This window comes from Prionailurus viverrinus, chromosome D4 (assembly GCF_022837055.1).
Source record: "Prionailurus viverrinus isolate Anna chromosome D4, UM_Priviv_1.0, whole genome shotgun sequence".
In the NCBI taxonomy this organism is placed as follows: domain Eukaryota; kingdom Metazoa; phylum Chordata; class Mammalia; order Carnivora; family Felidae; genus Prionailurus; species Prionailurus viverrinus.
In genome coordinates this window covers 30,631,587-30,659,000 of record NC_062573.1, presented here as the reverse complement: position 1 = coordinate 30,659,000, position 27,414 = coordinate 30,631,587, and the positions used below count along the sequence as shown (strand labels likewise).

Below are 27,414 nucleotides of genomic sequence, written 5' to 3'. Positions count from 1 at the left end.
ACAGATAGATGTACCTGAGTACATCTGATGAATGTACTGCCACAGTTCATTTAGTATGACCCCCACACTCCAGAAGTAACAAAGAAGAAATGGAGAAGGGGAAAACAAAAAAACCTAAAATATTTTATATGATTTTGTGAAGAAGCATTACAGCTCAAGGAGTTGGAGTTCTGAGGTTGGAGAAGTGTGGTGTGTGGTGTGTAGATGGTCAAGGACCTAAGGCAATGGCAGGTCTCAGGAGGTAGTCAAGTATGAGGTTCTGGCTATTGCTTTGTAGAGGCTCTATCCACATTACCCACTTTCATTCTGGGACACTTTTTCCTTCCTAACTCTGGGGCTTCCAGTCAGACATTAACCAGTATTCTTGGCTTTCAGGTCAGCCAGGGACAAGATGAAACCTGAGTCTCTACTGGAATCAGACCCAGTAAACATTTACCTCACCTCGAAGCCCCAAATTCTCAGAATACCTGAGGAGGTGCCCAATGGCAACTATGGCTTGATCATCAATGGCTGCAGTCTGGTGGGCAACACAGAGCTACAACTCTGTTCTGTTCTCCCAAAGAACTCTTCTCCTAGGTCCAGCCCACTTCAGGGAAATTTCAAGACCACTTCTCTGTTTCATGAGTCACCCTTTTCCCCCTCTCTTTTGATGCCCTTTCCTGATAGACACCTTTCCCTATCCTTCTCCAGGCAAGAATAATAAGGAAAGAGAAGCTAAGGGCATATTCCTTCCTTATCCAAATTCTTCACCACTGATGTGACCTGTCATTTAGGGGCAAGTGGGAAGCAAACAGAAACAAGTCCTCCAAAAATGTCACTTGGCCTTATAGCCCAGTCAACTGGGCTGACTGGTTTCCAATTGGAGGCTGTGTCAGTTGTGAGGATGCCTAGAACTGACTTGGGCACTTGTCTCCCTTGGGAATGGAGCACCTAGGAGCCTCTATGCCTGACCTAAGTAATACAGGAGAGTATGGAGATGGGGAAGAGCCTAGAAAGGTCCTGTCCTGAGAGCCTTTTTGGGCAACCTGAAATGTGGGTTTGTTCTGATGCTGCAGGCCTATGCTCTGGAAGGGAACCTGGAGTTGGAGCTGGTGCGAACAGCGTGCATGTGCAAGGGAGTTATCTGCTGCCGGATGACACCCCTTCAGAAGGCCCAGGTGGTAGAGATGGTGAAGAGGTACAAGAAGGTGGTGACACTGGCCATCGGGGATGGGGCCAATGATGTCAGCATGATCAAAGGCATGTGAGGGTTGGGGGCAGTAACCTTCAACCATGGGCTTGCCCTTTCCTTCCTCCAGGGACAAAACTGACTTCGGTGGCACTGTGTTCTTGGTTCACAATCCTGCATATCATATGTATTGTACATTTATAATGTTTTGCAACTTCATTCTTCCTCCTCTATACCTACGCTCCCACTTATTTACACATGCATATATCAGTCCATATGCAGACATGCACAAACATTCAGATTCATGCACTGACACATACACACACACACACAAATACACATGGTTCCCACAAGAACATACGCATATATTCACAGAACAACAGGTTGTGCAACTACCACACCATCTTTCCAAGATGGCATCAAAGGCTACATGAAGAACCCCTGGGCAGGAGTCACAATCTGTTCTGTTTTTGAAGGCTGTAGGCCTGAGCAATGTTAGGCAGAAGACAGGACTGCCCAACCGAGGAATTAGCTGTGAGGCACAATGCAGGGATCTCTTCTTCCCTGAAGCAGTGTTTGCAAGAACTTGCTCTGACTCCCCTGGCTGAAGAAGAATAGCAGACTTACTGAGGCCTTGGACCAATAAAAGCAAATGACTGAAACTGGTTTTAATTTCAGCTGAATGTTGTTGGCTTCCAGCAACTTGTGGTTCTCTGAGATATGGACAATACCTAGAGATCCTCTAGTCCAACCTTTCTCCCCATCCAGGAAACACTAGCAGACATTCTAGCCTCGGCTTTAATACTAGAAAGTATTCTTGTGCTCTTCCCCACTTTCTAGAACTCCTCTGATTTTTAGGGCCTTAGAGGTTTCAATTATTCCATTAAGCAATACAGTAGGTATATACCAGAAGATCAGTGAGTTTACCCTACACTAAGTAGACTAATTAAAATTTTTAGGCACTTCAGTCTCATTTTCCATCAATCCTAATCCTTGTTTTATCCAGAAAAAGTCATATTAAGCCTCCTAAAGAATTTGCTACTCACTAACAAAGTATGTACATCATTATTTCCTCCTAACAGGTGGATTTTAGCTCCTTAAATAAACTTAGGTAATTAAATATTATGTTAGATTGACATCCATGCTGCATCTTCAACTGATGTAAATGGCTTTAAGTGATAAGAAAAATTTTTTTCAATATATGAAATTTATTGTCAAATTGGTTTCCATACAACACCCAGTGCTCATCCCAAAAGATGCCCTCTTCAATGCCCATCACCTACCCTCCCTTCCCTCCCACCCCCCATCAACCCTCAGTTTATTCTCAGTTTTTAAGTCTCTTATGCTTTGGCTCTCTCCCACTCTAACCTCTTTTTTTTTTCCTTCCCCTCCCCCATGGGTTTCTGTTAAGTTTCTCAGGATCCACATAAGAGTGAAAACATATGGTATCTGTCTTTCTCTGTATGGCTTATTTCACTTAGCATAACACTCTCCAGTTCCATCCATGTTGCTACAAAGGGCCATATTTCATTCTTTCTCATTGCCATGTAGTACTCCATTGTGTATATAAACCACAATTTCTTTAACCATTCATCAGTCGATGGACATTTAGGCTTTTTCCACAATTAGGCTATTGTTGAGAGTGCTGCTATAAACATTGGGGTACAAGTGCCCCTATGCATCAGTACTACTGTATCCCTTGGGTAAATTCCTAGCAGTGCTACTGCTGGGTCATAGGGTAGGTCTATTTTTAATTTTTTGAGGAACCTCCACACTGTTTTCCCAAGCGGCTGCACCAGTTTGCATTCCCACCAACAGTGCAAGAGGGTTCCCGTTTCTCCACATCCTCTCCAGCATCTATAGTCTCCTGATTTGTTCATTTTGGCCACTCTGACTGGCATGAGGTGATATCTGAGTGTGGTTTTTATTGATAACAAGAAATTTTTACCTCAGCATCTGGACAGCAGGAAAGAGCCCAGATGGCTGTAGGAGGTACAAAGACCATCCAGGAGAGCTTTCTAGTACTAGCCATGCCAGGCATTCTTGAGTGGCAGCATCCAAAACAAAGTGTAGATGAAAGGGCTATTTTCTGACAATCCACTAAAGGAAAAGGGCAATCCACTCAAGAGAAAAAGGCTCCACTAAGTGCCATTTTGAGCTGGGCCTAACAGTGTTTTCCAAATGTAAAATAAGGGATTTGTACAACATGATCTCAGACTTTCTTTTACACTTCCCAGGCTGGTAGCCCAACTGACAAGCTCTGTGGCTGAGAAGCTTCTGGGATTTCTTTGCAGCTGCCCACATTGGGGTTGGCATCAGCGGCCAGGAGGGAATGCAAGCCATGCTCAACAGCGACTATGCCTTCTCCCAGTTCCACTATCTTCAGCGTCTACTCTTGGTCCATGGCCGCTGGTCCTATAATCGCATGTGCAAGTTTCTCAGCTACTTCTTTTACAAAAATTTTGCTTTCACCCTGGTGCATTTCTGGTATGCCTTCTTCAGCGGGTTCTCTGCACAGGTAGGAGGTCAGGTGGTATTCGCCACTCTGGTCAGCTGGGTCTTCTCTACTCACCTTCCACTTTAGCCAGCTCAGACCCTTTTTCTTCTCTGGAGACCAATGTATGATATGCTACCATCCATCCATAAAGTTCCTTATCCATGGTGATCCCATCTACTAACCTTAACACTTAAACTTATATTTCCATACCCTAACTTTTCTGGCTTAGCTCTGACTTGGACTTCACCTTCAAAACTCTCCTGTAAGATATTTTCAACGTTGACCTTACATGGAGACATAGTTTCCAAACATAGATAATATGGGGAAATGCTTGGATCTTGGAGGGTTTTTTTTAATCATCCAAAGTAATCTTTATGGAACAGGCTAAGCCTCAAAGACTTGCCAGACAGGGTGACTATGGGGTTTACCTGTAGCCATACTTCAAAACACAGCTTCCCTTTACTTCTACTTCCCCACCACGATCCCCCTTTTGCCTGCCCCAGACATGAATTGTTGTTGCTCTAATGAATTAATTTCACATTTGAGTATTAAATCTCCCCCACAGTAGTGGGGAAAAGTGACACCTGGATGTTTATGTTCTACAAGGAATCCATTTTCCTATGAGAAGTTTTTCAGGGTTCTCAAGGATTCCCAAGAAAAATAACCTCAGGAATGATTATCTTGGGAGATCTCTACCACCTTTGTTACCTTGGGCTCTGAGGGAAACAGACTGGTCAGCTGAAAGTAGTAGACTTGTATACCCCCAGTGTCTAGCAAAGCCATTCTAGTTTCTGAGAGGTGTGTGTGTATGTATGTGTTTTGCTGACCTCTTGTGGCTAGTAAAGGAGCCCTCTCTAGGCCCCAGGATGGACCACCCAGCTGGGGGAGGGTCATTGGACTATTCTACTTGCTAGTGTTAGAAAGTGTCCAGTGTAATAGAAGCTACTGAACGCCATAAATCAGATAAAAAGACGCCAGAGGCTTATATGCCTGAGAGTGCAGGGATCCAGCTAGCATTCCCTAGCAGGCACTTGGGATCTTTTCTGTGCAGGCATGGATCGTTCAGGTCATGGCAGTAGGGTTGATCCAATTAACCTTGTAGGGTTGGCCACAACCAAACTTGATATGGCCTTGCCCAGCCTGAGACCCAGGGTTCTAAATAGAGTATGACCAAATAGAGATTGGGGTCACCCTTCTCTGTCAGATTTCCGAAATCCAAATCCTGCTTTAGGTTAGTATAGTGCTAGGTAGTTGGGGGGCAAATGGGGCTCTCTTGAACCTGGGAGGTAGAGCTGGGATTTTGGAAAAGAGAGGAATCTAAGAAATCTCCTTGGTATTCTTCTAGACTGTTTATGATACCTGGTTTATCACTTTCTACAACCTTGTCTACACCTCCCTCCCTGTCCTGGGCTTGAGTCTGTTTGACCAGGTAAGACCAGCAGCAAGCCTCTTAGTCAGGGATAAAGCCCCTAGGCCCTTGAGGAATGTTCCCAAGAGTGGGGAGGACAAAAAGAGCTGAGTTCTACAAAGTCAATTATAAATGTAATTTCTAGGGCGAGGAAGGGAACTCATCACCTGAAGAGGTATCATAAGATAAAGAATCCTTCTCCCCAGAAATAATTATTAGTTTTATAAATCCAAGTTTTCCTGTGTTCAATTTTATCTTTATAGAGATACATGGAAATTGTGTCTTATAGTAAATTGAGTGTGCATAACAGTAGTGAAAGGATATAGAGTTATTAGGGCAGGACTAGGTAAAGCAAGGGGCTTCAAGAAAGGAGAGACCCATACAGAGATAATAAGATAAGCCAATGCAAGGTGGCCTAGGTGAGAGTCCTAAAGGCCACGGATGGGAATGTGGGTATGATATTTTGAGTCCTAGGGAGTCAGCCTATGGGATACCATCTATCCCTGTCAGAAATTTCCTGGGCATTGGGGTCCTGGTACCATACCTCTCCCTCCTTTTCTACCCCAACCTCCAGTCTTGGGCACAATGAATAGAATAGAAGCCTCCAAAGAGGAATAAAATAGCCAAAAGAGGACATCATGGGATCATGGTTCCTGGTCTCCATCAGGGTAGGAAGGAAAATTCTCCATGAAGTAGCTGCTAGCCTCAGAGCAACTAGAGGGATGAGTTGTGTCCAATCTAGCTTCAACTAATCTGGCTAATTCTAGGGACCCAAAACCTCTCAAAAACAAGCCCCAAGCTTTGTTATTCAAAGTTTCAGATTTAGGAGATGAAGAAGATCCAATGGCGTCCATATATAGAATCCTGTCACCTGAGTTCACCAGTCACTATAGGAATGGGAGGAGCATCACAGAACATGGATACCTCCATGGGACTAACTGGTCCCCACTGGCTTCCCCCTCTCCTTTTACTGGCTCTTGATAAAAAATATTCAACTAAGGGATCACTTAAAACTGGGGACTCATGTCCCAACTGCCCCCCATCCCAAGCTCCTGTCCTCCCTTCCAGCTACCCCAACCCTAATTACCCCCTTAACTCTGCAATCCTAACTGCTTCCAGGTCCTTACCACCATCTTGAACTTCTCTTAGCTTTCTTTAACTACCTAGATCCTTGCCTAGAGTATGGGACTTCACGAAGGGTCTGTGGTCACTGCTCTGTTCTCTGGTTCCACTTCTCAAGTAATCCATGAGGAAGCTCCTAGGCAGCCTGGCAGCAGACTCAGTGAGGGGGAGAAGCTTCTACTCTGATGGAGATGGGAACTTCTATGGAGAGACCCTGAGCCTTCCTCCTTACCCTCTGGTGCTTCCAGGACGTGAATGAAACATGGAGTCTACGCTTCCCAGAGCTGTATGAGCCAGGACAGCACAACCTCTATTTCAACAAGAAGGAATTTGTGAAGTGTTTAGTGCATGGGATCTACAGTTCCTTCGTCCTGTTCTTTATCCCTATGGGGACCATTTACAACTCAGTGCGCAGTGATGGGAAAGAAATCTCCGACTACCAGTCCTTCTCCCTGATAGTGCAGACCTCCTTGCTCTGGGTGGTCACAATGCAGGTGTGGCCAGTGTTGGGGGGTGGGGGGTGGTAGGGAGGGGATTGGGTGGGGAGCCTGTCTGGAAGAAAGGGAAAGAAGAAGGAGGGAGGGAAGGTGGGAAGTGATCATCCTCCATTACGGGACTGGAGAAGGGAGGTGGCCGATATGCCCCAGATTGTAGAGTATTGCACATAAGAGGGTGCTTTTCAGATTGCCTTGGAGACAACCTACTGGACAATGATAAGCCACATCTTCACCTGGGGTAGCCTGGGTTTCTACTTTTGCATCTTATTCTTCCTGTACAGTGATGGCTTGTGCTTAATGTTCCCCAACCTCTTCCAATTCCTAGGTAAGGCTATGCCCACCCAGTATGTGGCAAGGAGGTTGGGGGTAGGGTTGAGGAGTGTGAATCAAATACATTTGTTTAATAAATGTTCACTGAGCACATATTACTATGTGCTAGGTTCTGTGGATATAGATATGAATAAGACATGGTCTCTGCCCTAAAAGGATGCAAAATCTAGCTGAGGGAATATTTTACCCTGTTAGATTTTCTGAGATATTTTCAAATTTCTTACCTAACTTGATTTTTGTAAGCATCCTATGAGGTACAAAGAGCAAGAATTATTAGCACCATTTTAGAGACTGCAGGTTTTTAAAAATTATTCAAATCTAGCTCTCCTGGTTCCCAGTCCAATATCCTTTCTACTGTGGCATACTGCCTTATTGTCTCCCACATTAATTTTCCTATCTCTTATCTCTACTTTGATGGGAGCAAAATATAGAGAGGGTAGATATTAGATGTGGCTGGCTCTCATCTGTCATCAAGCCACTCATTTTCCCCCCCTCCAAAACCCTGCATCCCATTTTTGTGTCTAGGCCAATGTTCTAGGATTCCTGTAACCTACCCCCATCTTTCCTGGCCTGCCCAGCCTTTAGAGGGAGACAGAGGCATGTGAATTCACAGTGACTTTGCCTGTAGAAAAGCACCTCACTCTAATTCTTTTGCATTTATGTTATTAGGAGACTAAATGGTCTCCAAACCAATAACTTCCTTCTTTGGGTTGGAGAGTTATCTAGGTTCTGGCTGACAGCCCCCTTCGTCTAGACTCTGGTTAAGCCTTTCCCCCTCCTGGCTCATTGTTTACAGGTGTGGCCAGGAACACTCTGAACCTGCCACAAATGTGGCTGAGTATTGTCCTCAGCGTGGTCCTCTGTATTTTGCCTGTGATTGGGTACCAATTTCTCAAACCACTATTCTGGCCTGTCAACGTGGACAAGGTGAGTAGAACAAGGAATCTACCCAGATATAATTCATGGCCCTCTTTGCTTTTGCCTCTGTGGATAAAAACACTGCCCTTCATGTTCTGGCTATAGATTATGGACAGAATTCATCTTTGCACGAAACTTCCACTGCCACCCCCAACCCGGACCAAACTGAAATATGCAAGCTGTCGACGTTCTGCCTATGCATTCTCGCACAAGCAAGGCTTTGGGGCCCTCATCACTTCTGGCAAGATATTGAGGTCTAGGCTATCCAAGAAAAACAGCTTTCTTTTTAAAAAGTAGAGATCCATAGGGAAATCTCAAAGGAATCAGTCATTACTCTTCCTCCCTTGTATTCATACAACTTAATAAGGATGGATTTGAGCCCTGGGGAAACCAGCATAAACCTGCCCTTTAGCTCTCATTCCAAGGGCTTCATTCCCTAGAAGGCTGTGTCCAGGTAAGGCAAGGAAAAGAAAGAGCCCCCAGATATCTGTCAGAGTTGCAGCATTTCAAGAAAAAGCAATGTCAGGCCTCCCTTCCACCAACCCTTCCAAGTTTTAATCCAGACAAGAAAATATGAAAGTAGTGGGTGAAGAGATGCAATATAGGAAAGGGAAAAGAAAATATGACTTAAGAATCTTACTTTGGGCTCTGTTTTCCATACCCAGAGTAACCATAAACCTTCAAGGGTCCCACACAAACATATCCCATCCGGGCACCCTTCTCAGGTTTATCTGGGGAATTCAGGGTGAATCTTTTTGCTGGCCCTGGGTAGCAAAAGGAGGCAGTTATGAAAAGCTGGTCATAAGAAGCTGAAGGAGTTTCTGGATAAAAAAAAAAAAAAAAGAGGTGGTTCCTGCCTTGAGGGGATATAAGTCATAATTGATGAACACATGTCTTCATTCCATAAAATTACTTAGAGAAGAAATTGTATGTACTTGGGAAATTGTTTCTGAGAAGTTTATGGAGTAATAAATTGCTTAATTTGGAGTGGAGAGATTTGTATGATCTGTTGGACCCCAGTGACAATAACATAGTCCAAGCAATATCATTGGCTCGCAGGTCCCCACCACCCTCCCCCTTCAAATTAGTTCAATATTTCCCTCCCCACCCGCTTTCTCTCCTTTTTCAGCTCCATTTCACTTCATACCTCAGTATGACCACATCCTTTAACCATATAGCTTTTTCCCCTTTATACACCTTAAATATTGGTTCCTAAAGTTCAGTACCAGGTTCTCTGCACATCTTTCCCAGTATCTTTCCTGAGTGACTTCATCCAGATGCATGACTTCATTTACCAGCTCTTTCTCTTAGATCCAGATCCATTTATTAAACTGATTCTGGGGGCGCCTGGGTGGCTCAGTCAGTTAAGCAGCCGACTTCGGCTCAGGTCACGATCTCACACTCTGTGAGTTCGAGCCCCACATCGGGCTCTGAGCTGACAGCTCAGAGCCTGGAGCCTGTTTCAGATTCTGTGTCTCCCTCTCTCTCTCTGACCCTCCCCCGTTCATGCTCTGTCTCTCCCTGTCTCAAAAATAAAAAAACGTTAAAAAAAAAAAAAAAAAAACCTGATTCTGAAATCCTTCATTTAGTTGAATCTTAGGAAATTCACACTCAGTCCACCAACATATATTATTTTGCCCCCAGAAATTTACCCCAGAATGTCATCACCCTCATCACAGTCACCCAAGACAGTATGATGGAAATCATCCTATAGTCTTCCTCTAGTCTGATGTCTTATAAGTCATCAAGTAATGTAAATTCTGCATCTTTATTGTGTCTTGTTTTCAGTTCCCTCCATTTTTACCACCGTTGCCCTTGTTCAAACTTTGATCACCTCTCATCTGGATTACTGCATAAAATCTCCCAACTCATGTTCCTGGTTTTCCTCTTGTCTAAAGCATCACCAGTACCACTTCCAGAGTAGTCTTTATAAACAGCAAACTTGGTCATGTCAGACCCCAGCTTTGTACCTTTTAGTGGCTTTCCATGCCTTCTGGATAAAGCTAAAATTGGGACATTTTATTTTGGGGCCCTCTCTACCTTGTCTTACACTACTCCCCCATGTGCATTCACACTAGCCATGCCACTTCTGGTCTTCATGTCATCAAACATGCTATTCTTATATCCTAAAATGCTTTCCCTCACCCTCTTCTTCATCCAACAAACTCCTAGTCACCCTTCAAATCTCAGAACAGTTGAAAGTAGATAGAGGTGGTAGTCAAACAACATTGTGAATATACTAAATGCCCCCTGAATTGTATAGTTTAAAATGGTGAATTGTATGTTTTGTGAATTTCCCAATTTTTTTTTTGAAAGATTAGATTAGGCAGTCTCCTCCAAGAGCTTCCCCTAATTCCTCAGTGTGACTTACATACCCTTCCTATTTATTTAATTGCTCTCCTGTGTGTACCTCTTTCAGTGACACTTATCACAGGGCATTGTAATCATTGATTTACTTGTTATTCAAAGCATATAATAGGCCTTTAGTAAAGGTCTATTGAATTAATGAACAAATGAAATGAAAGGATATTGAAATCTGCTTCTCTGCCTGTTTTTCTTCTTTCCCCGAACAGCATCACCACCCACTAACTCAGACCGGAAACCTCAAAGTCTTTCTGGACTCCTCCCTTTCATTCTTCTAATCCAATCCATTCTGTTACCAAGTTCCATTTACTCTTAGAAATGTCTTCAAATCTGTCCCTTACTAATCTCCCCAGTCCCATTGCTGTCATCATTTCTTGCCTAGATTATGGCAACATCTGCCTCTCTGCTCTCCCTGCCTCTGGTTCTGCTTGTTTCCAATCCATTATCTATACCACAGAGAATGACCTCTTAAAATACAAATCAGATCATGTCATTTGCCGGTTTAAAAACCTTTAATGACTCATCATAGCTTTCCTACCTGGGTGCTGCCTACCTCTCTAGCTTCATCACCAATTTCTGCTGCATATGCTCTCATTTTTAAAAAGTTTTTTAAATGTTTATTTTTGAGAGAGAGAGACAGCACGAACGGGGGAGGGGCAGAGAGAGAGGGGGAGACAGAATCTGAAGCAGGCGCCAGGCTCTGAATTGTCAGCGCAGAGCCCCACATGGGGCTCGAACCCACAAACTGTGAGATCATGACCTGAGAGGAAGTTGGACGCTCAACCGACTGAGCCGCCCAGGCACCCCTATTCTCATTTCTGCCATATCAAACTATTTGTAATTCCTCAAAGGTTCCATTGTCTTCAGAAGCCTCTATGCTTTGGCTCTTTGTATTCTCTCCTCTTAGAATACACCTCCCTCCTTTGTCTAGCTAATGTCTATCTGCTCTTCACTCTCAGCTTTGGGTCACTTCCTCTGGGAGCCTTCACTGACACCCAACCTCCTATTCTGATTTGGGTGCCTCTTTCTTGGACCAGACCTTCCTTATATTAGACCACCTTGTATATTTCTCTTATTTTCAGTTCTCAAGATTTGAATGTATTATCACTCACATGCCTCTTTTAATTATGATTTACTTATCTGTCTTTTCTGCTAGGCCATGATGATCTCCTTGAGGACAAGAACTCTGTTTCATTTTGGTATTCAGTACTGGCACTTAGATTATTAATGTTTTTCAGTGAATGAGTAAATTAAATCTACTACCTTTTATTTGTCCTAAACTTGCCTCTTACCCTGTCCTTTCAAAATAAATCTTATCCTTTGGTATGTAGTGTTCAGTTATACTTTAGAGGTCTCTTTTTATGAAACATGGTCACACATGGTCTCCCTTATAAGGCATTTGTAAGAATACAATTTGGACCTATAGTATCCCCCAAAGCTCCTGAAGAATCAGCATCCTCTCCTGGTGGTTTATGTGCATCTTGGGAGATTTGAGTCTCAGTCTCTGCTGAGGATCCAAGACAGCACATGCCACGTTCCAAACTGAAGGGTGAGATGATCATGCAAGACTTGGAAAGGGGGGTATGAAAAATAAGTGTGCAACTTTTAATCACCTCACCCACCTTGAGAAAAAGGCCAGAAATTTAGACATTGATAAGGGATCTTTAGAGAGAATTACTAATGGACTTTGAGTCCCATCCCAAGTTCAGTTCAAGTTGAGAGGGTTTTAAGGAAATTCTTTGGAGAAATTGATATGATTAATGTGTTTGGGGTTACAGAGAACTCATACCTAACTCATACCTGGAAAATCTAAAAAGCAGGAGAACAATTAGCTACCTTTTTTATGGAAGAGCAAAAAGAGGTGGCTGGTGAGATTGGCCTATGCCCCCATTATTTTTCAGGACAAAGGGATGCATGGGTACTCCCCATAGACCACATATGGGCCATGTAACAGACCTAATTAGGGTTTCTTTATCCTGTCAGAGAGACAGGATCTGAAAAGTTGAGATCTCAGCAGAAGGAAGCAATAGATCTGTTGTCAAATGGTTAGATATTTCTAATTAGATAAAAGGTTGCCTGAGGGTTTGACTGCCTGTGAAGGGACATGAGGTAAATTTTCTATATCTTGATTTTGGAAGTATTTACCTGGGTGTATATATTTGTCAGAACTCATCAAACTGTACACTTAAAATCTGCAAATTTATTGTATGTAAAGTATACTTAAGTAAAGTTTTTTTTTTAATTCTTAGAGATTTCTAAAGGAGTTGTAAGTGACCAACTAGAGCTGAATTCACCCATATTAAAGTAACTAGGTATAGGAGAAATAGCTCAATCAACAGAGAGGGTGTCACCGAAAAACCTACAAAAGGGCTCCTTGAGAGTCAACTTTAGATACTTGTCAAGCACTAAAACTAGTTTGTGGTAGTATTAGCCAAGTAAGAACCTTCCTCATCTCTTCTCTTTCCACCCTGCTCAAACTCTGAGAGTGCTAGCAAGCTAAGCAAGGGAGAAAAGATAGACATTTACTAATCCTCACCCCCTTTTCCCACTAAACATGGGCATTTATTGTAGGGCCAAGCTGAGAGATAGGAAAAGCCATAATTTTAAAGTTTGAAGTTTAAAGAATTATTTTATTAGTCTGGCTATTTTAATTATTAAAGTGAAGCAGTGACAAGTACTGGTTGCTACCTGAAAATGACCAGAAAATTCATGAAGTGTACAGTCTTATGGAGTGGGTTTAAAGAGTGGAAGACAAAATAAAATGGTTTTATAGTAATCCCTATCCCACAAATCCCATCCTTTCAAGGTTCCAATTTCTCTCTCTCTCTCTCTCTCTCTCTCTCTCTCTCTCTCTCTTCATCACATTCATCCACATGTACAAGTATTTACTGAGAATCTACTATGATCTGGGCACTGTTCTCAACGTAGAGATACAGTGAAAGCCAAAAATCAAAAAGGTTTCTACTATCATGGATCTTACATTCTATTAAGGGAAACAATAACAAAGTAAACAAGATCATTCAGATAATAAGTGCTATGAAGATACTTTAATAGTGAGGGACTGTGAGAAGGAAGGGGGAGCTACTTTGTATTTAGTAGTCATAAAAGGCCTTTCTGAAGAAGTGGCATGTGAAATGAGACATAAATGACTAGAAAGATCTAGCCTTGCAAAAATATAGTGGAAAGACATTATAAGCAGAGTAAATAGCTAGTTAAAAGTCGCTAAGATAGGAGCTATCTTTGTGTGTAGGAAAAAGACGCCAATGTAGACAAAACATGATGCACAAAGAGAAGGGTGTTTTGATAGATATGATGGGAAACAGTGGAGAGCTTTAAAGCCAGTTTGGAAGATTGTTCAGGCCACTCTCTGGACAATAGGGATGCAAAAGTGACCTCAGGGAGACTATTTAGTAGGCAATTACAGTTGTCTAGGCATGGCATGGTGGTGGCTTGGATGAGGATAGAAGCAGTGGAGAAATAAGTAGATGATTAGAGGATATATTTTGAAGGTAGACTCAAAGGACGACATGGGTCGGCTACCAAAGATGCAAGCACTGGTTTGTCAAATGATCCTATGGATTTACCCAATGGCTTCTTCTCTGAAAAGCAGGATACTAAATTCATGGATTACTGACTCTCCCCACACAGCCCTGATGAAGGGGTGAATTTGGGTGGTCATGTTTGGTGCCAGTTGACTCCACTACCCCTAGCCACAACTGGCCAAGAGTGGATATATAACTCACTATAGCTTCTCTCTCTCTAGAAATTAGAATTAGAACTCTGGGAAACTAAGTCAGTGATAAGGACAGTAGCTAGTGAGTGGGAAACTAAGTCAGTGATAAGAACAGTTTCGGGAACAGTGGGGCCTCCATTTTAAAGTGGCCATGATTTGCTGTATGAAGGTAAGTGAGCCAAGATATTTAGCCTGTAGCAAAAGCATAAGCAGATGTCCAAAGAGAAACAAAGATATTATTTCATTGCAGGAAAGAACCCCATGAGGGGCTTTCTGAAGTTGGGTTCCATAAGGACATCTTTTTCCCTGTTTTTGCCAATAGCAAAAACCCAGAGGCAATTCCAGTTTATATAGGCCAAGTTTAGACTTTTTCCTCATCTACAGCCTTTTAGGAACAGGGCAAGGTCACAGAACCATCTGGCTCACCCTGCACCTTTTCTTTAAGAACTTGCAGGAAAAATAATTTATTTACCACTGCCAGGAGAAGAGAAACAAGGGAGCAATTCTTTAAAAACATTTTTATGTTTGTTCGTTGGTTTGTTTAGAGAGCACAAGAAGGGAAGGGACAGAGAGAAGGAGAGGCAGGCTCCCAAGTAGGCTCCACACCATTAGTTGCAGAGCACAACACAGGGCTCGAACTCATGAACCACAAGATCATGACCTGAGCCAAGATCTAGAGTTGGAAGCCTAACCGACTGTGCCACCCAGGTACCCCAAGGGCACAATTCTTAGCTCCAACATTTCCCTGCAATTCTAGCTCCAAGATACATATCCAAGATACATTCAGAGGTTTAGAGAAGACTCAGCATTGGAGGACCCTGGGAGTCATCATAGTCATTTGATCAACTTTACGCCTTGCCTCCAACAACACATTTTATTTATTTATTTATTTATTTATTTATTTATTTATTTATTTATTTATTTATATTTACTTAATTTTATTTTAGTGGGCACCAGCGGAGGGAGAGGGGCAAAGGGAGGGAGAAAGAGGAGAGACAGAGAGAGAGAGAATCTTAAAAGCAGGCTCCATGCTCAGTTCAGAGCTTGATGCCTGGCTCCATCCCAGGACTCTGGGATCATGACCTGAGCAGAAATTAAGAGTCAGAAGCTCAACTGACTGAGCCACCCAGGCTCCCCCAACAACACATTTAATTAAGCATTAAGTCCTATTGATTCTATATTCTAAATCTCTCTTAAATCTATCTCCTTTTATCTAACTCCTCAGCCACTGCCCTAATTCAGATCCTCTCACTTCTCATTATAATTACTACAGAGTCTCAATTGGTTTCTTTACTTTCCTGTAACTCAATATCCATGCTCTTACTAGAGTGAAATTTGAAAGTGCAAATCTGTTTGAATACTGGTAATAATGCAAAATGTTTCTATCCATGACAATGCAAACGATTCTTGTTCCTGATGATGCAAATTAATTTTGTCTGGTAGAAAATATACACTTATAGAAGTCAAATCCTCATCTGAACTGGTTTTAGTTTCTTCAATTAGCTCCCTCACTAATTAGTGAGTTTAATACGTGTTTATTTTATATTTGTATAAGACTCATGATTTTACCTTTTCAAAAATTAGCTCATAACACAAATAACAGGAAGTAATCTTTGCTTATTGAAGACAAAAATGAGACTATATGAAATGATAGAAAGATGTGCCATGAACCCAGGGTAGAAGTCAAGCTGAGCCTCCAAAGTGGAACACACTGCTGGAAAGCCCCCCAGGAACCTCTTTGTGTCTACACTTGGCTCCTTTCTTTGAAACAGATTGATCCTTCTCAGCAAACTGCTTTTCTTTGCTACTCAGGCCATTTGGCAAGTAAAAGATGGTCACAGATCTCAGTTTCCATTGTAAGTCCAACTATGAATAAGGGTATAGTTCTCCCCCAATTCCAAATTCTCAGGGAAGGGATTCTGTTTGGCCTAGTTTGGGTTAAGTCTTTACCCTGGACCACCTAACTGTACAAGCATACAACTTTTCATCAATCTCCCTACCTGCAGTCCTAGCCTTCTCCACATCACCGCCCCCCCCCCCCCAGAATTTTATTTCTGAAATTCAAATTTGATTTGTCATTCCTCCCACTGCATAAAGCCCTTCAGTGTCTCTCCACTGTTTACAGAATGAGTCCCAACTCTTTAGTATATCATAGGAAGCTCTTCAAAAGCCCCTGACTATATCTGCTGTGCTCTCTCCATTATACCCCACACCTTAAGCATATCAGTTGTTTTGCCCCTCTGTTCTTTTGGACATGCTGATTCCCCCACACCCTTTACCATTCATTCTTCAAAACTCCGTTCACACCACTTCTGTGAAGCCTGAGGATGCATTACACAGCATGACATTTATCTGCTTCCTTGACTGTGAGCCAACAACCCTGTGAATGCATATGGTCTCAGTCTCTAACTTTCACGAAGCATGGAACCCAGGGAATTTATATTATTTGCTGAATGACCACCTGCCCACCTCCCACCCCATCCCCCACTGACCTTTGTCAGGAAGAAAGAGACAACAGGATCCTCAATGTCCCACATACATCCTGCCTTCCGTGAGGAACAGGAAGAGCATGAGTTCTCTTAAAGAAAAAAGTTATGCATGACACTTGTTAAAGATGGTAAGGCAGACCTTAAAGGGCATCACAACAGGTATGGGGACCATTGAAATGGGATTTTGCAAATGGGGGAGAGATTGAGCTCAACTCAGACACCAACAAGAAGAGGGGGGATTTTCTAGCCAAGTAGCAGTATAGGGGTCAGTGGATAGAAAATTACCGTCTTAGTCTGTGCAGGCAGCTATAGTGAAATACCACAGACTCTGTAGCTTATAAACAACAAATTTACTTCTCACAGTTCTGGAGGCTAGAAATCAGAGATCAGAGTGGCAGCTTGGTTGGGTGAGGGGCTCCCTTCTGGGCAGCAGACTTCCCCTTGTATCCTCACCTAGAGGATTGGGCTAGGGAGCACTGAGAGACCTCTTCCATAAGGGCACTCATTCAATTCATGTGGGTGCCACCTTCATGATGCAACCACTTCTCAAAGGCCCCAGCCTACTAGAGCCATCACCTTTGGGGATATTTCCATGTGTGAATTTGAGAGACACAAACATTCAGACTATAGATAGCAATTGCTAAGAGGATACATCAGGGGTAAGGGGAATTCTTGCTAAAGGGTCTCAACAGAATTCTTGCTTGAAGGCAGACCAGGGTGGTAAGATACAAAGGGTGGTCAGATACCAAAGGTGGGGGATTCTAACTAAACTGACTTAGGAAGATTCTTGTTCAAACTGGATTCTATGGGGAAGCCCAAGGTCAGGCCTAGTCCAGCAGAGAACTCAGAGGATCCTAAAGTTTGGGTCAAAGGAGAGAGTCTTTGTCAGTTCCAGGTTTTACCAAGATTCTTAACCTGGTGATACATGGGGTACTTTTAAAAATATCACAGCCTGGGGCCTCCCAACCACCACTACACTCCCATCCCAATGATCCTGATTCAGCCGTCTCCGCCAAGGTCAGGCCTTGGTTTTGTTGCTCTATTTTCATTTTCCGTTTTCCCTAAGAGGGTCTACTGAGGTGTCAGGGTTGAGACTTGCTGCTTTAGGCGAAAGTGGGTGCACAGATACACCTGTCTTCGAAGCCATTAGGCCCACGCCCAGGGTCACCTGGGTTCCCGAAGACTCGAGGCGCGCCTCGCCGCGCACCGCCCCGAAGGGGCGGGGCGCGGGCCGCAGAAGGCGGGGCCACAGCGGAAGCCTTGCCGCTCCCCTCGCGGGAAAGCTCTGCGCGTGACTCGCTGCACCCATCACAGCGGGAAGCGGGGGAGGTGGGCCAAACACCGCGGGCCCGAAGGACCGAACCAACGCGCCGTCCGGAGGGGCGGCATGAGGGCAACCCAGATTGGACCATCGGCGCCGCGGCTGCAGGGGGAACCGGACATTACCAACCCGTCTGGAGAGGAGGGGGGCGCCGGCCTGTCCCAGCCGCAACGCGACCCCAGAGGGGCGCGAGACGCCGCCGGCCGCGCCGCCGCCTCCACCAACGCCGCGGGCACCGTAGGATCACGCTGAGAAGAGAAACGAGGTAGGGACGTTTCTTTGGGGGCTGGCGGGGTCCGGAAGACCCATTGGCCTCACGTTCCAAACAATCCCTTAGGGGAAAGCTCTCTGTGCCGCCGCCCTTCCCCTCAGCCCTTCTCCGTGGCCCTTCATCCCCACCCTGCCGGTCCACTCCCACCTTCCTTCCTCCTGACACTTCACCTCTACCATCCACTGAAGCCTCAAGCCCCAAGGACCAAACATCCCTTTGGGCGTCACCCCAGATCCACCCCAACCGTCTCCTCAAACTGTCCCTTCGGTGACACCCCTCAGCTGACTCGCGCCCGGCTGTCATCGTTGTACCCGCATCTCAGCCGCCGAGCACCCGACCCCAGGACTGTAGTAGGGGCCTTCGCATAGCCAGTCCCAGAGGGTCCTCGGTGCCCTCCGCCCCGTTGGCCCCCTGGCTCCCAAGTTGTCATCTTCCTGAACTAGAATAGGATCTTTTTGTCACTCTCACCTTAGAAAATGTTTGGCCTGACGTTTTGCCAGTCCCCTGACACCGCACTTACCTGCTGTGAAGGGCACGGTGATCCCGTGCTCAGAGCTGGCTCGGGACAATCCTGGAGGCAAAGACCATACAGTATTCATTTGTATCCCCAGCGCCAAGCACAGTGCCTGGCACATGTTATCAGCTCAGTTAAATATTTGATGGGTGTATAAATGAATGAATGAGCCCAATGCAGAGGGTGTGAGGCAGAGTGGTTTGGTGGGAAAGGTGTCTCCAGTTATATGAAAGGGGGGCGGGGTGGAAAGGAAGAGCATCTGGGGGATTACTTGTGATGCTCATATCAGGATCCTAAAGCTGAATATATTCAGTCTTTGAATTCATGAATCTAATTTCATTCTGGTAGGACCTTCTATGTATCATCTGTTTTCCACTCATGTTCTATTTACAAATTATATATATATATATATATATATATATATATATATATATTAATGAGGGTATATATATATATATATATATATATATATATATATATATATATATTAATGAGGGCTGGGAGCTGCAGAAATTCTTATTGGTAAGTACCTTAGAGGTGCCCAGATAAACTTGAAAGAGCTTTGCCCAAGTGACCTGCTCCTCTTGCCCTAGCGACTAACTACTCCCTCTGGGGAAAAATTCTGGAGACCAGCCACAGCCTTTAAAGCTGACTCAGTGTAGTCAGCTGGTGCTTCAGGACAGGTTGAGGAATGAAGGACCTTGTTGATTTTACCCTTTAGCTCCTGGGTACGCCCACTCACACTTCTCAGGGACCGAAGTGGTAGACATCCCAGGCAGGCCTAGTGTGATAGATATCAAAGATTCCTAAATTCTACTGTAGTATGATCAGGCCATATGGGCCATTTATATCTTGGTAGGCCAGAGTCAGGCAGGGATTACCACTATGTGAACAGGGTCAGTAGTAATAGATGAGAATGTGAGTCTTTTAAAGATGGCATTCTCAAAGAACAGCCTGAAACCTGTTTTTGTTGATTCTTAGGAGGATAACCTGAACAGGTTGAGATTCCTGAAGGTAAGACAGGGTTCAGAGACCTCAGTTTTGACCTAGGTTCTGTGAGGAAGTAGATGATTTTGCAGAGTGATGGAAAAATGGCTGGGAAGCTGTAGGAGTTGTTAAGCCGAGAAGTACTTGCCTGACCAGTACGGGCATTATTGTAACTGGGGCTCAGGGTATTAGTAAAAATAGTGATTCGAGTTTCTTAGGAGGCAGTGTTATGGCTTTGGGGAAGGAAGAGAGAGCCCACCACTATCCCAGGTATTCTGTTAACTGTGCTCCTGCTATATGACCACAGGACACCTACCACCATTGTTTCTCTTCCACGTTGAGCCAGGTCACAATCCAGTTTCCTCTGATTTTTTTTTTAAGCTGAGTCCCTTTTTGAGGCCAGGCCTAACAGGAAGCTGAGTATGTTCTCACCCATTTCTAGCTTTGATTTATCCTTCTTCACTTTCTTTTTTTCCCATCCTCTGATCTATCTTTATAAAGTAAGTCTTGGACCATAGAAACCCAAAGCAGGGAGGGGCTTCTGAGTTGGATTAAGCATAGGCATTGTGTCTGGAGACCAATACTTTTTTTTATTTTTGGAGTGGGGGAGAGGGGTATCCAATACATTTTAAGGAGATTTTTTTACTTTTTCCTGTTTAGGCTCCCTGTTAAGTAAGACCTCAGTGAGCCCAGAACACTCTGGATTATTTGATTTATTTTCTCTTCAACTTTCAGTACTTAAGCATGTTGCCAGATAAAATACAAGATGCCAAGTTAAATTTGAATTTCAGATAAACAACAACGTGTCCTGTATTTTTATTTGCTAAATCTGGCACCCCTACTTCATGGGCAGGCTTATGTGTTCTAATTTTCTCTCTGCAAACTTAGGACAGTAACTCACCCTTTTCTTCTGTTACTCATACACAATGACTGAGCACTCTATTAAAAGTCTCTTGACTGAGACAACTCATGGCATGTTAGGGTAAGGGCAGGCTGTGTAGAGATTGATCAGTGTTTGGGTTACCCAGAAAACAACCACTCAGACATTGGCATATGATATTATAGTACCTGTCAAATGAGTCTGTCATGCAAAATAAGCATATTATTTTGAATGGCCAGATATCAACATGGCTCTGAAAGAGATGGCTGGTGTGGGAATGAGAGTGGGATGGGGGAGTAGATTCTAACAAAAAAGTGTAACTCATAGGATAACCTCTCTTGTACCACATTAACTCTTTTTGTTAATTGTGGCAAAGTATATATAACATAAAATTTACCATTTTAACCATTTTTTTATCATTTTATTTTCATCATGATAAGTGTACTTTTTAATCCCCATACCCTATTCTCCCTATTCCCCCACCCACCTCACCTCTGGTAACCAGCAGTTTGTTCTCTATAGTTAAGAGTCTGTTTCTTGGTTTGTCTCTCTTTCTCTCCTTTTTTTCCCTTTGCTCATTTGTTTTGTTTCATAACTTCTAAAAATGAGTGAGATCGTATGGTATTTGTCTTTCTCTGACTTATTTTGCTTAGCATTGTACTCTCTACCTCTGTCCATGTTGTTGGAAATGGCAAGATTTCATTCTTTTCAATGGCTGAATAGTATTCTCTTGTATTCATATACCACATCTTCTTTATCCATTTATCTATTGATGGACACTTAGGCTGCTTCCATAGTTTGGCTATTGTAAATAATGCTGCTATAAACATAGAGGTGCAGGTATCCCTTTGAATTAGTGCTTTTGTATTTTTTGGGTAAATATCCAGTAGTGCAATTACTGGATCGTAGGGTAGTTCTGTTTTTAATTTTCTGAGGAAACGCCATACTGTTTTTCACAGTGGCTGTACTAGTTTGCATTCCCACCAATAGTACAAGAGGGTTCTTCCTTTTTCTCATATCCTCGCCATTGTTGTTTGTTGTATTTTGATTTTAGCCATTCTGACAGGTATGAGGTGGTATCTCATTGTGGTTTTGGTGTGCATTTCTCTGATGATCAGTGATGTTGAGCATCTTTTCGTGTGTCTGTTGGCCATCTGAATGTCTTCTTTGGAGAAATTTTAACCATTCTTAAGCATACATACAGTTCAGTGGCATTAAGTATATTCACATTGTTATCCATCCATCACCACCATGCATCTACAAAAAGTTTTCATCTTCTCAAACTGAAACTCCATACCCATTAAACAGAACTCTCATTCCCTCTTCCCCAGAGCCTGGCAACTACCATTCTGCTTTCTTTCCCTATGAATCTGACTACTCTACATACTTCATATAAGTTAAATCATATATTTGTGACTAGTTTATTTTACTTAACATAATGTCTTCAGGGTTCATCCATTTTGCAGCTCGTATCTGAATTTCCTTCCTTTTTAAGGCTGAATAATATTTGTCGGTATATATGATATATCCTATTTATTCATTCATTTGTTAATGGACACTTGAGTTGCTTCCACCTTTTGGCTATTGTAACTAATGCTGCTGTGAACATGGATGTACAGATATGTTTGAGTTCCTGCTTTTAATTCTTTTGTGTGTATACCCAAAAATGGAATTGCTGGATTATGTGGTAATTTTATGTTTACTTTTTTGAGAAACCTGCATATTGTTTTCCACAGTGGCTGTACCATTTTACATTCCCACAGTATAAAGTGTTCCAATTTTTCCACATCCTTGCCAAAACTTATTTTCTGTGTTTTTGTTTTGTTTTTAATAACAAACTAATGGATGTGAGGTGGTATCTCATTATGGTTTTGATTTGCATTTCTTTAATGACTAGTGATGCTGAGCATCTTTTCTTGGGCTTATTGGCCATTTTTATATTTTCTTTAGAGGAATGTCTATTGAAATCCTTTGCCCATTTTTTAATTGGGTACATGTCTTTCTTTGTTGAGTTGTATGAGTTCTTTATTCTGGATAGAAGTCCCTTACCAGGTATATAATAAGCAAATATATTCACTCTCCCATTCTGTGGGTTGCCTTTTTGCTCTGTTAATTGCCCTTTGATGCACAAAAGTTTTAAATTTGCAGGCACCTGGATGGCTCAGTCAGTTGAGTGACTGACCCTTGGTTTTGGCCCAGGTCATGATCTCACATTTCATGAGATTGAGCCCCGCATCAGTCTCTGCGCTGACAGCATGGAGCCTGCTTGGAATTCTCTCTCTCCCTCTCTCTCTGCCCCTCACCCCCTCAAAATAAATAAGTATAGGGGCTCCTGGGTGGCGCTGTCGGTTAAGCGTCTGACTTCAGCCAGGTCACGATCTCGCGGTGGTCCGTGAGTTCGAGCCCCGCGTCAGGCTCTGGGCTGATGGCTCAGAGCCTGGAGCCTGTTTCCGATTCTGTGTCTCCCTCTCTCTCTGCCCCTCCCCCGTTCATGCTCTGTCTCTCTCTGTCCCAAAAATAAATAAACATTGAAAAAAAAATTTTTTTAAATAAATAAATATACATTAAAAAAAAAAGCCAAAAGTTTTCAATTTTGGTGAAATAAAATTTACCTGTTTTTTCTTTCGTCACCTGTGCTTTTGGCGTGATATTCAAGAAATCATTGCCAAATTCAGTTGGCATGAAGTTTCCTTCCTATGTTTTCTTCTAACTTCTTTATAGTTTTATGTATTATGGTTAAGTCTTTGACCCATTTTGAGTTAATTTTTGTACATAGTATACAACAAAAGCCCAACCTCATTCTTTTACATGTAAATATCAATTTCCCCAAAACCATTTATTGAAAAGACCATCTTTTCTCCATTGAATAGTCTTGGCATTCTTGTCAAAAATCATTTGACCAAGTATGCCAGAGTTTATTTCTGGGCTTGCTGTTCTCTTCCATAGGTCTGTATGTCTGTATTTATGCCAGTACCACACTCTTTTGATTACCATAGTTTTGTAGTAAGTTTCAGAATTAGGAAATGTGAGACTCCCAAATTTATTCTTCTTTTTCAAGATTGTTTTGCTATTCAGGATCCCTTCAGATTCCATATGAATTTTAGGATGGATTTTTCTATTTCTGGAAAAAATATTGTTAGCATTTTGAAAATGACTGCATTGAATCTGCAGAGTGCTTTGGATAGTATTTTGTTTATTATTATCTTTGGTTTACTATTAATGTGGAAGAACATTTAACAATATATTGGTTTGGTTTTTTTTTTAAGATTTTATTTTTAAGTAATCTCTACACCCAACGTGGGGCTTGAACTTACAACCCCGAGATCAAGAGTCACATGCTCCACGGACTGAGCCAGCCAGGTGCCCCTATTGTTGACTATAGGTACATTGTAGTACAGCAGATCTCTAGAGTTTATTCATCTTGCTTTACTGAAACTTTATACCCATTGAACAACTCCCCATTTCCCTCTCCCCCAGCCCCTGGCAACCACCATTCCACTCTTTGATTCACTAATTTGACTATTTTAAGTATCTCATGTGAGTGAAATCAGGTAATGTTTTTCTTTTTATGCTTAGCTTATTTCACTTAGCATAATGTCTATTTATGTTGTCACCTACTACGAGTTTTGATACCTCAACTATATTAAGTCTTGCAATCCATGAACACAGGATATCTTTCCACTTATTTGTGTCTTCTTTAATTTCTTCTTGCAGTGATTTATAGTTTTTAGTGTACAAGTCTTTTACCTCCTTGATTAAGCTTATTCCTAAGTATTTTATGCTTTTTGATGTTATTGTAAATGGAATTGTTTTCTTATTGTTCTTCGCTCGTGTATAGAAACACAGCAGATTTTTAAGTGTTAATTTTGTGTCCTGCAACTTTGCCAGATTCATTTATTAACTCTAACAGTTTTGGGGAGGATTCTTTAGGGTTTTCTGCTTGTAAGATCATGTCATCTGCAAACAGAGACTCAGATGCCTTTTATTTCTTTTTCTTGCCTATTGAATAAAAATGGGTTTGATGATTTGGTATGCAAATCCTTAATAGACACAGAGAACAATGCTGTATTTTAGCCTAGTGTATTGATTAGTGTTCATAGTGAATCATCAAGAAAAAGTTTTAAAAAAAGAAAACGTTAATTTGTAACCTGTATACTATATGTAAAACAAAAGTGTATAAGTAAAAAGTACATTTTAAAAGAGTTTTATCAAGGGGCGCCTGGGTGGCGCAGTCGGTTAAGCGTCCGACTTCAGCCAGGTCACGATCTCGCGGTCCGTGAGTTCGAGCCCCGCGTCAGGCTCTGGGCTGATGGCTCAGAGCCTGGAGCCAGCTTCCGATTCTGTGTCTCCCTCTCTCTCTGCCCCTCCCCCGTTCATGCTCTGTCTCTCTCTGTCCCAAAAATAAATAAATGTTGAAAAAAATTTAAAAAAAAAAAAAAAAAGTTTTATCAAAATACCTGAAATTTTTTAAAAATTAGTTTAAAATATTTTTTGATGTTTTTATTTATATTTTGAGGGGAGGGGCAGAGAGAGAGAGACACACAGAATCTGAAGCAGGCTCCAGGCTCTGAACTGTCAGCACAGAGCCCGATGCAGGGCTCGAACTCAGACTGTTAAGATCATGACCTGAGCTGAAGTCTGACGCTTAACCAACTGAGGCACCCAGGCGCCCTTAAAAATTAGTTTAGATACTTCAAGAAGAAATCCTCTGTTCTCTAGAATTCTTGATTTAATAGGATAGTCTTTTATCTTCAGGAAGATAAGACACTGAGCTTTGAAATATCTGCTGTGTTTTTGTTTTGTGTGAGGTCCTATAGTCAAGGACGATGGATTGATAACAGGGTAGAGAGAAAAACTGGGCCAGCCAACCTCTGGCTAGACTTTAGTTATCTTAGGATCCAAAGTCTATACTTAACTTGCTTATCTTAGTATCTTAAAAGCTATATTTAACTTGTTTATCTGTTTTTATACTTTTGTACTTCTTTCTTTTATTGTACATTCTTTTAAAAAAGAAAATATAGCCTTATATTTAATATACTCAGGGAAAAATGGGAAGTTATGTTTATCCATGCTTAGGTGAAGGAAAAAAGGAAAACAGAGTATTCCTAAAGTCAGAATAGACAGAGTTCAGGTGACCCTAAGGAAAAAAGCCAAAACTCAAAAGGAGAAAGTTGGGGACCTACTGCTGATCCCATTCATCATGGATTTCTCTTACAAAATATTATTTTCTTGTTTTTTATTTTTTATTTAAAAGAAAAAATTTTTCACTTTTGAGAGACACAGAGCGTAAGCTGGGGAGGGGCAGAGAGAGAGGAAGATGGAATCCAAAGCAGATTCCAGGCTCTGAGCTGTCAGCACAGATCCTGACATGGGGCTCAAACTCACTGACCACGAGACCATGACCTGAGCTGAAGTCAGATGCTTAACCGACTGAGCCACCCAGGTACCCCTATTTTTTATTTTTTAATTTTATATTATTATTTTTTAATGTTTATTCATTTTTGAGAGAGAGAGAGAGAGAGAGACAGAGCGTGAGTGGGGGTGGGGGTTGGGGACAGAGAGAGACACACACACACAGAATCTGATACAGGCTCCAGGCTCTGAGCTGTCAGCACAGAGAGCCCTATGCAGGGATCCAACCGAGGAACTGTGAGATCATGACCTGAGCTAATGCCAGACGCTTAACCAACTGAGCCACCCATGTGCCCCTATTTCCTTGTTTTTTAAAGTGTTGTATTCTACTTATTTAAGGATACAGCCAAACTTTATCTAGACCAACCTATTCTCTGAGCATTTTGCATAGCTAGAGTTCTCTGTAAAGCTAGTCATTTCCCTTAAATATCCCCCAAAGCATAATGATATAAACATTTCTGTCCTACTTATATATTACTAAATACCAAACCACCCCAAAACTTAGTGGCTTAAGGGTGCATGGGTGGCTCAGTCAATTGAGCATCCAACTCTTGATTTTGACTCAGGTCATGATCCCAGGGTTGTGGGATTGAGTTCCACATCGGGCTCCACACTCAGCAAAAAGATTCTCTCCCACTCTGCCCCTCTCCCCCGCTGCTTGCTCATGCATTCTCTCTCTCTCTCTCTTTCTCTCTCTCTCTAATAAAAAAAAAATTTTTTTTAATACAACACAGTGGCTTAAAACAGTGATAGTTTTGTGAATTGGCTAGATTGGTTTTATGCAGTTCCAAAAGAAGAGTTCTAGAAATATTTTTAATAGCACTACTGGAATGAATGAAGTCTTTCAGGGTGACTCCTTAGAAGGATTTCTTTTACTTGGTTGTATAAGAGCTATTCTACTTCTTTAAAATATTATTCTCTTTACTTTATACTTACAGCTATAGTTAACTTCTTAGATAATGTAATGTTTATTTCAGTTTATTGGCTGATTTATGTGATGTGCTTTGCTTGACATCCAACACAGCAACCTACAATATCATTAGTTTATTCATCCCTAATGATAATGATTGGAGGAGGGAGGCCTGGAAGCAGAACCACCTGCCTCATTATGCATTTGTGAGTCCTTTCTAGTAACAAGTGGTAGTAAAAGATAGTTAACAAAGATCATTGACCTCATGAGAACAAAAGACAGCTATGGCTCTGTGTTGGCTTGTGAAGGTCTGTAGTAAAGAATAGAGAATCTCAAACTTTTTAAAGAAGGGAGTTCTTTGTTCAAGTATATTCCACAAGAAAGTGGATACAAAAAGATAAAATCTTAAAAAAAAAAAAGGTAAAATCTGAGCTGTTTTGGTTGAAGGCAAGGAGTTGGGGGAAGTAGAGTCTAACCTGGTCATTCTTTTTCCCTCCTTTCCTCTCCGTTCCCTTCACCTCCCTTTCACAGTCCCCTGAGGGAGCTCTGTAAACCACAGTTTGAAAACCACTGATAAAGACGATTCTGCTGAG

At 42.3% G+C, this 27,414-nt stretch overlaps 2 protein-coding genes across 3 annotated transcripts in view; both read left to right on the top strand.

The window, feature by feature from the left end:
- LOC125150132 (phospholipid-transporting ATPase FetA-like) overlaps positions 1–8,806 on the top strand; it is a 100,384-nt gene extending 91,578 nt beyond the window's left edge. The window contains exons 22-29 of the mRNA XM_047829532.1: positions 376–520; positions 1,056–1,239; positions 3,463–3,686; positions 5,011–5,094; positions 6,444–6,689; positions 6,879–7,017; positions 7,819–7,949; positions 8,046–8,806. Coding sequence (XP_047685488.1) covers positions 376–520; positions 1,056–1,239; positions 3,463–3,686; positions 5,011–5,094; positions 6,444–6,689; positions 6,879–7,017; positions 7,819–7,949; positions 8,046–8,237 — 1,345 coding nt within the window. The 3' untranslated portion in view covers positions 8,238–8,806. The remainder of the gene's footprint in view (positions 1–375; positions 521–1,055; positions 1,240–3,462; positions 3,687–5,010; positions 5,095–6,443; positions 6,690–6,878; positions 7,018–7,818; positions 7,950–8,045) is intronic.
- A 9,003-nt stretch (positions 8,807–17,809) lies between these two features.
- Positions 17,810–27,414, top strand: part of RUSC2 (RUN and SH3 domain containing 2) — a 67,734-nt gene continuing 58,129 nt past the window's right edge. Inside the window, exon 1 of one of the 2 annotated variants that reach the window (XR_007146343.1) lies at positions 17,810–18,112. The gene's annotated coding sequence lies outside the window, so the exon portion shown is untranslated. The remainder of the gene's footprint in view (positions 18,113–27,414) is intronic. The other variant, XM_047830350.1, reaches the window with a different exon arrangement.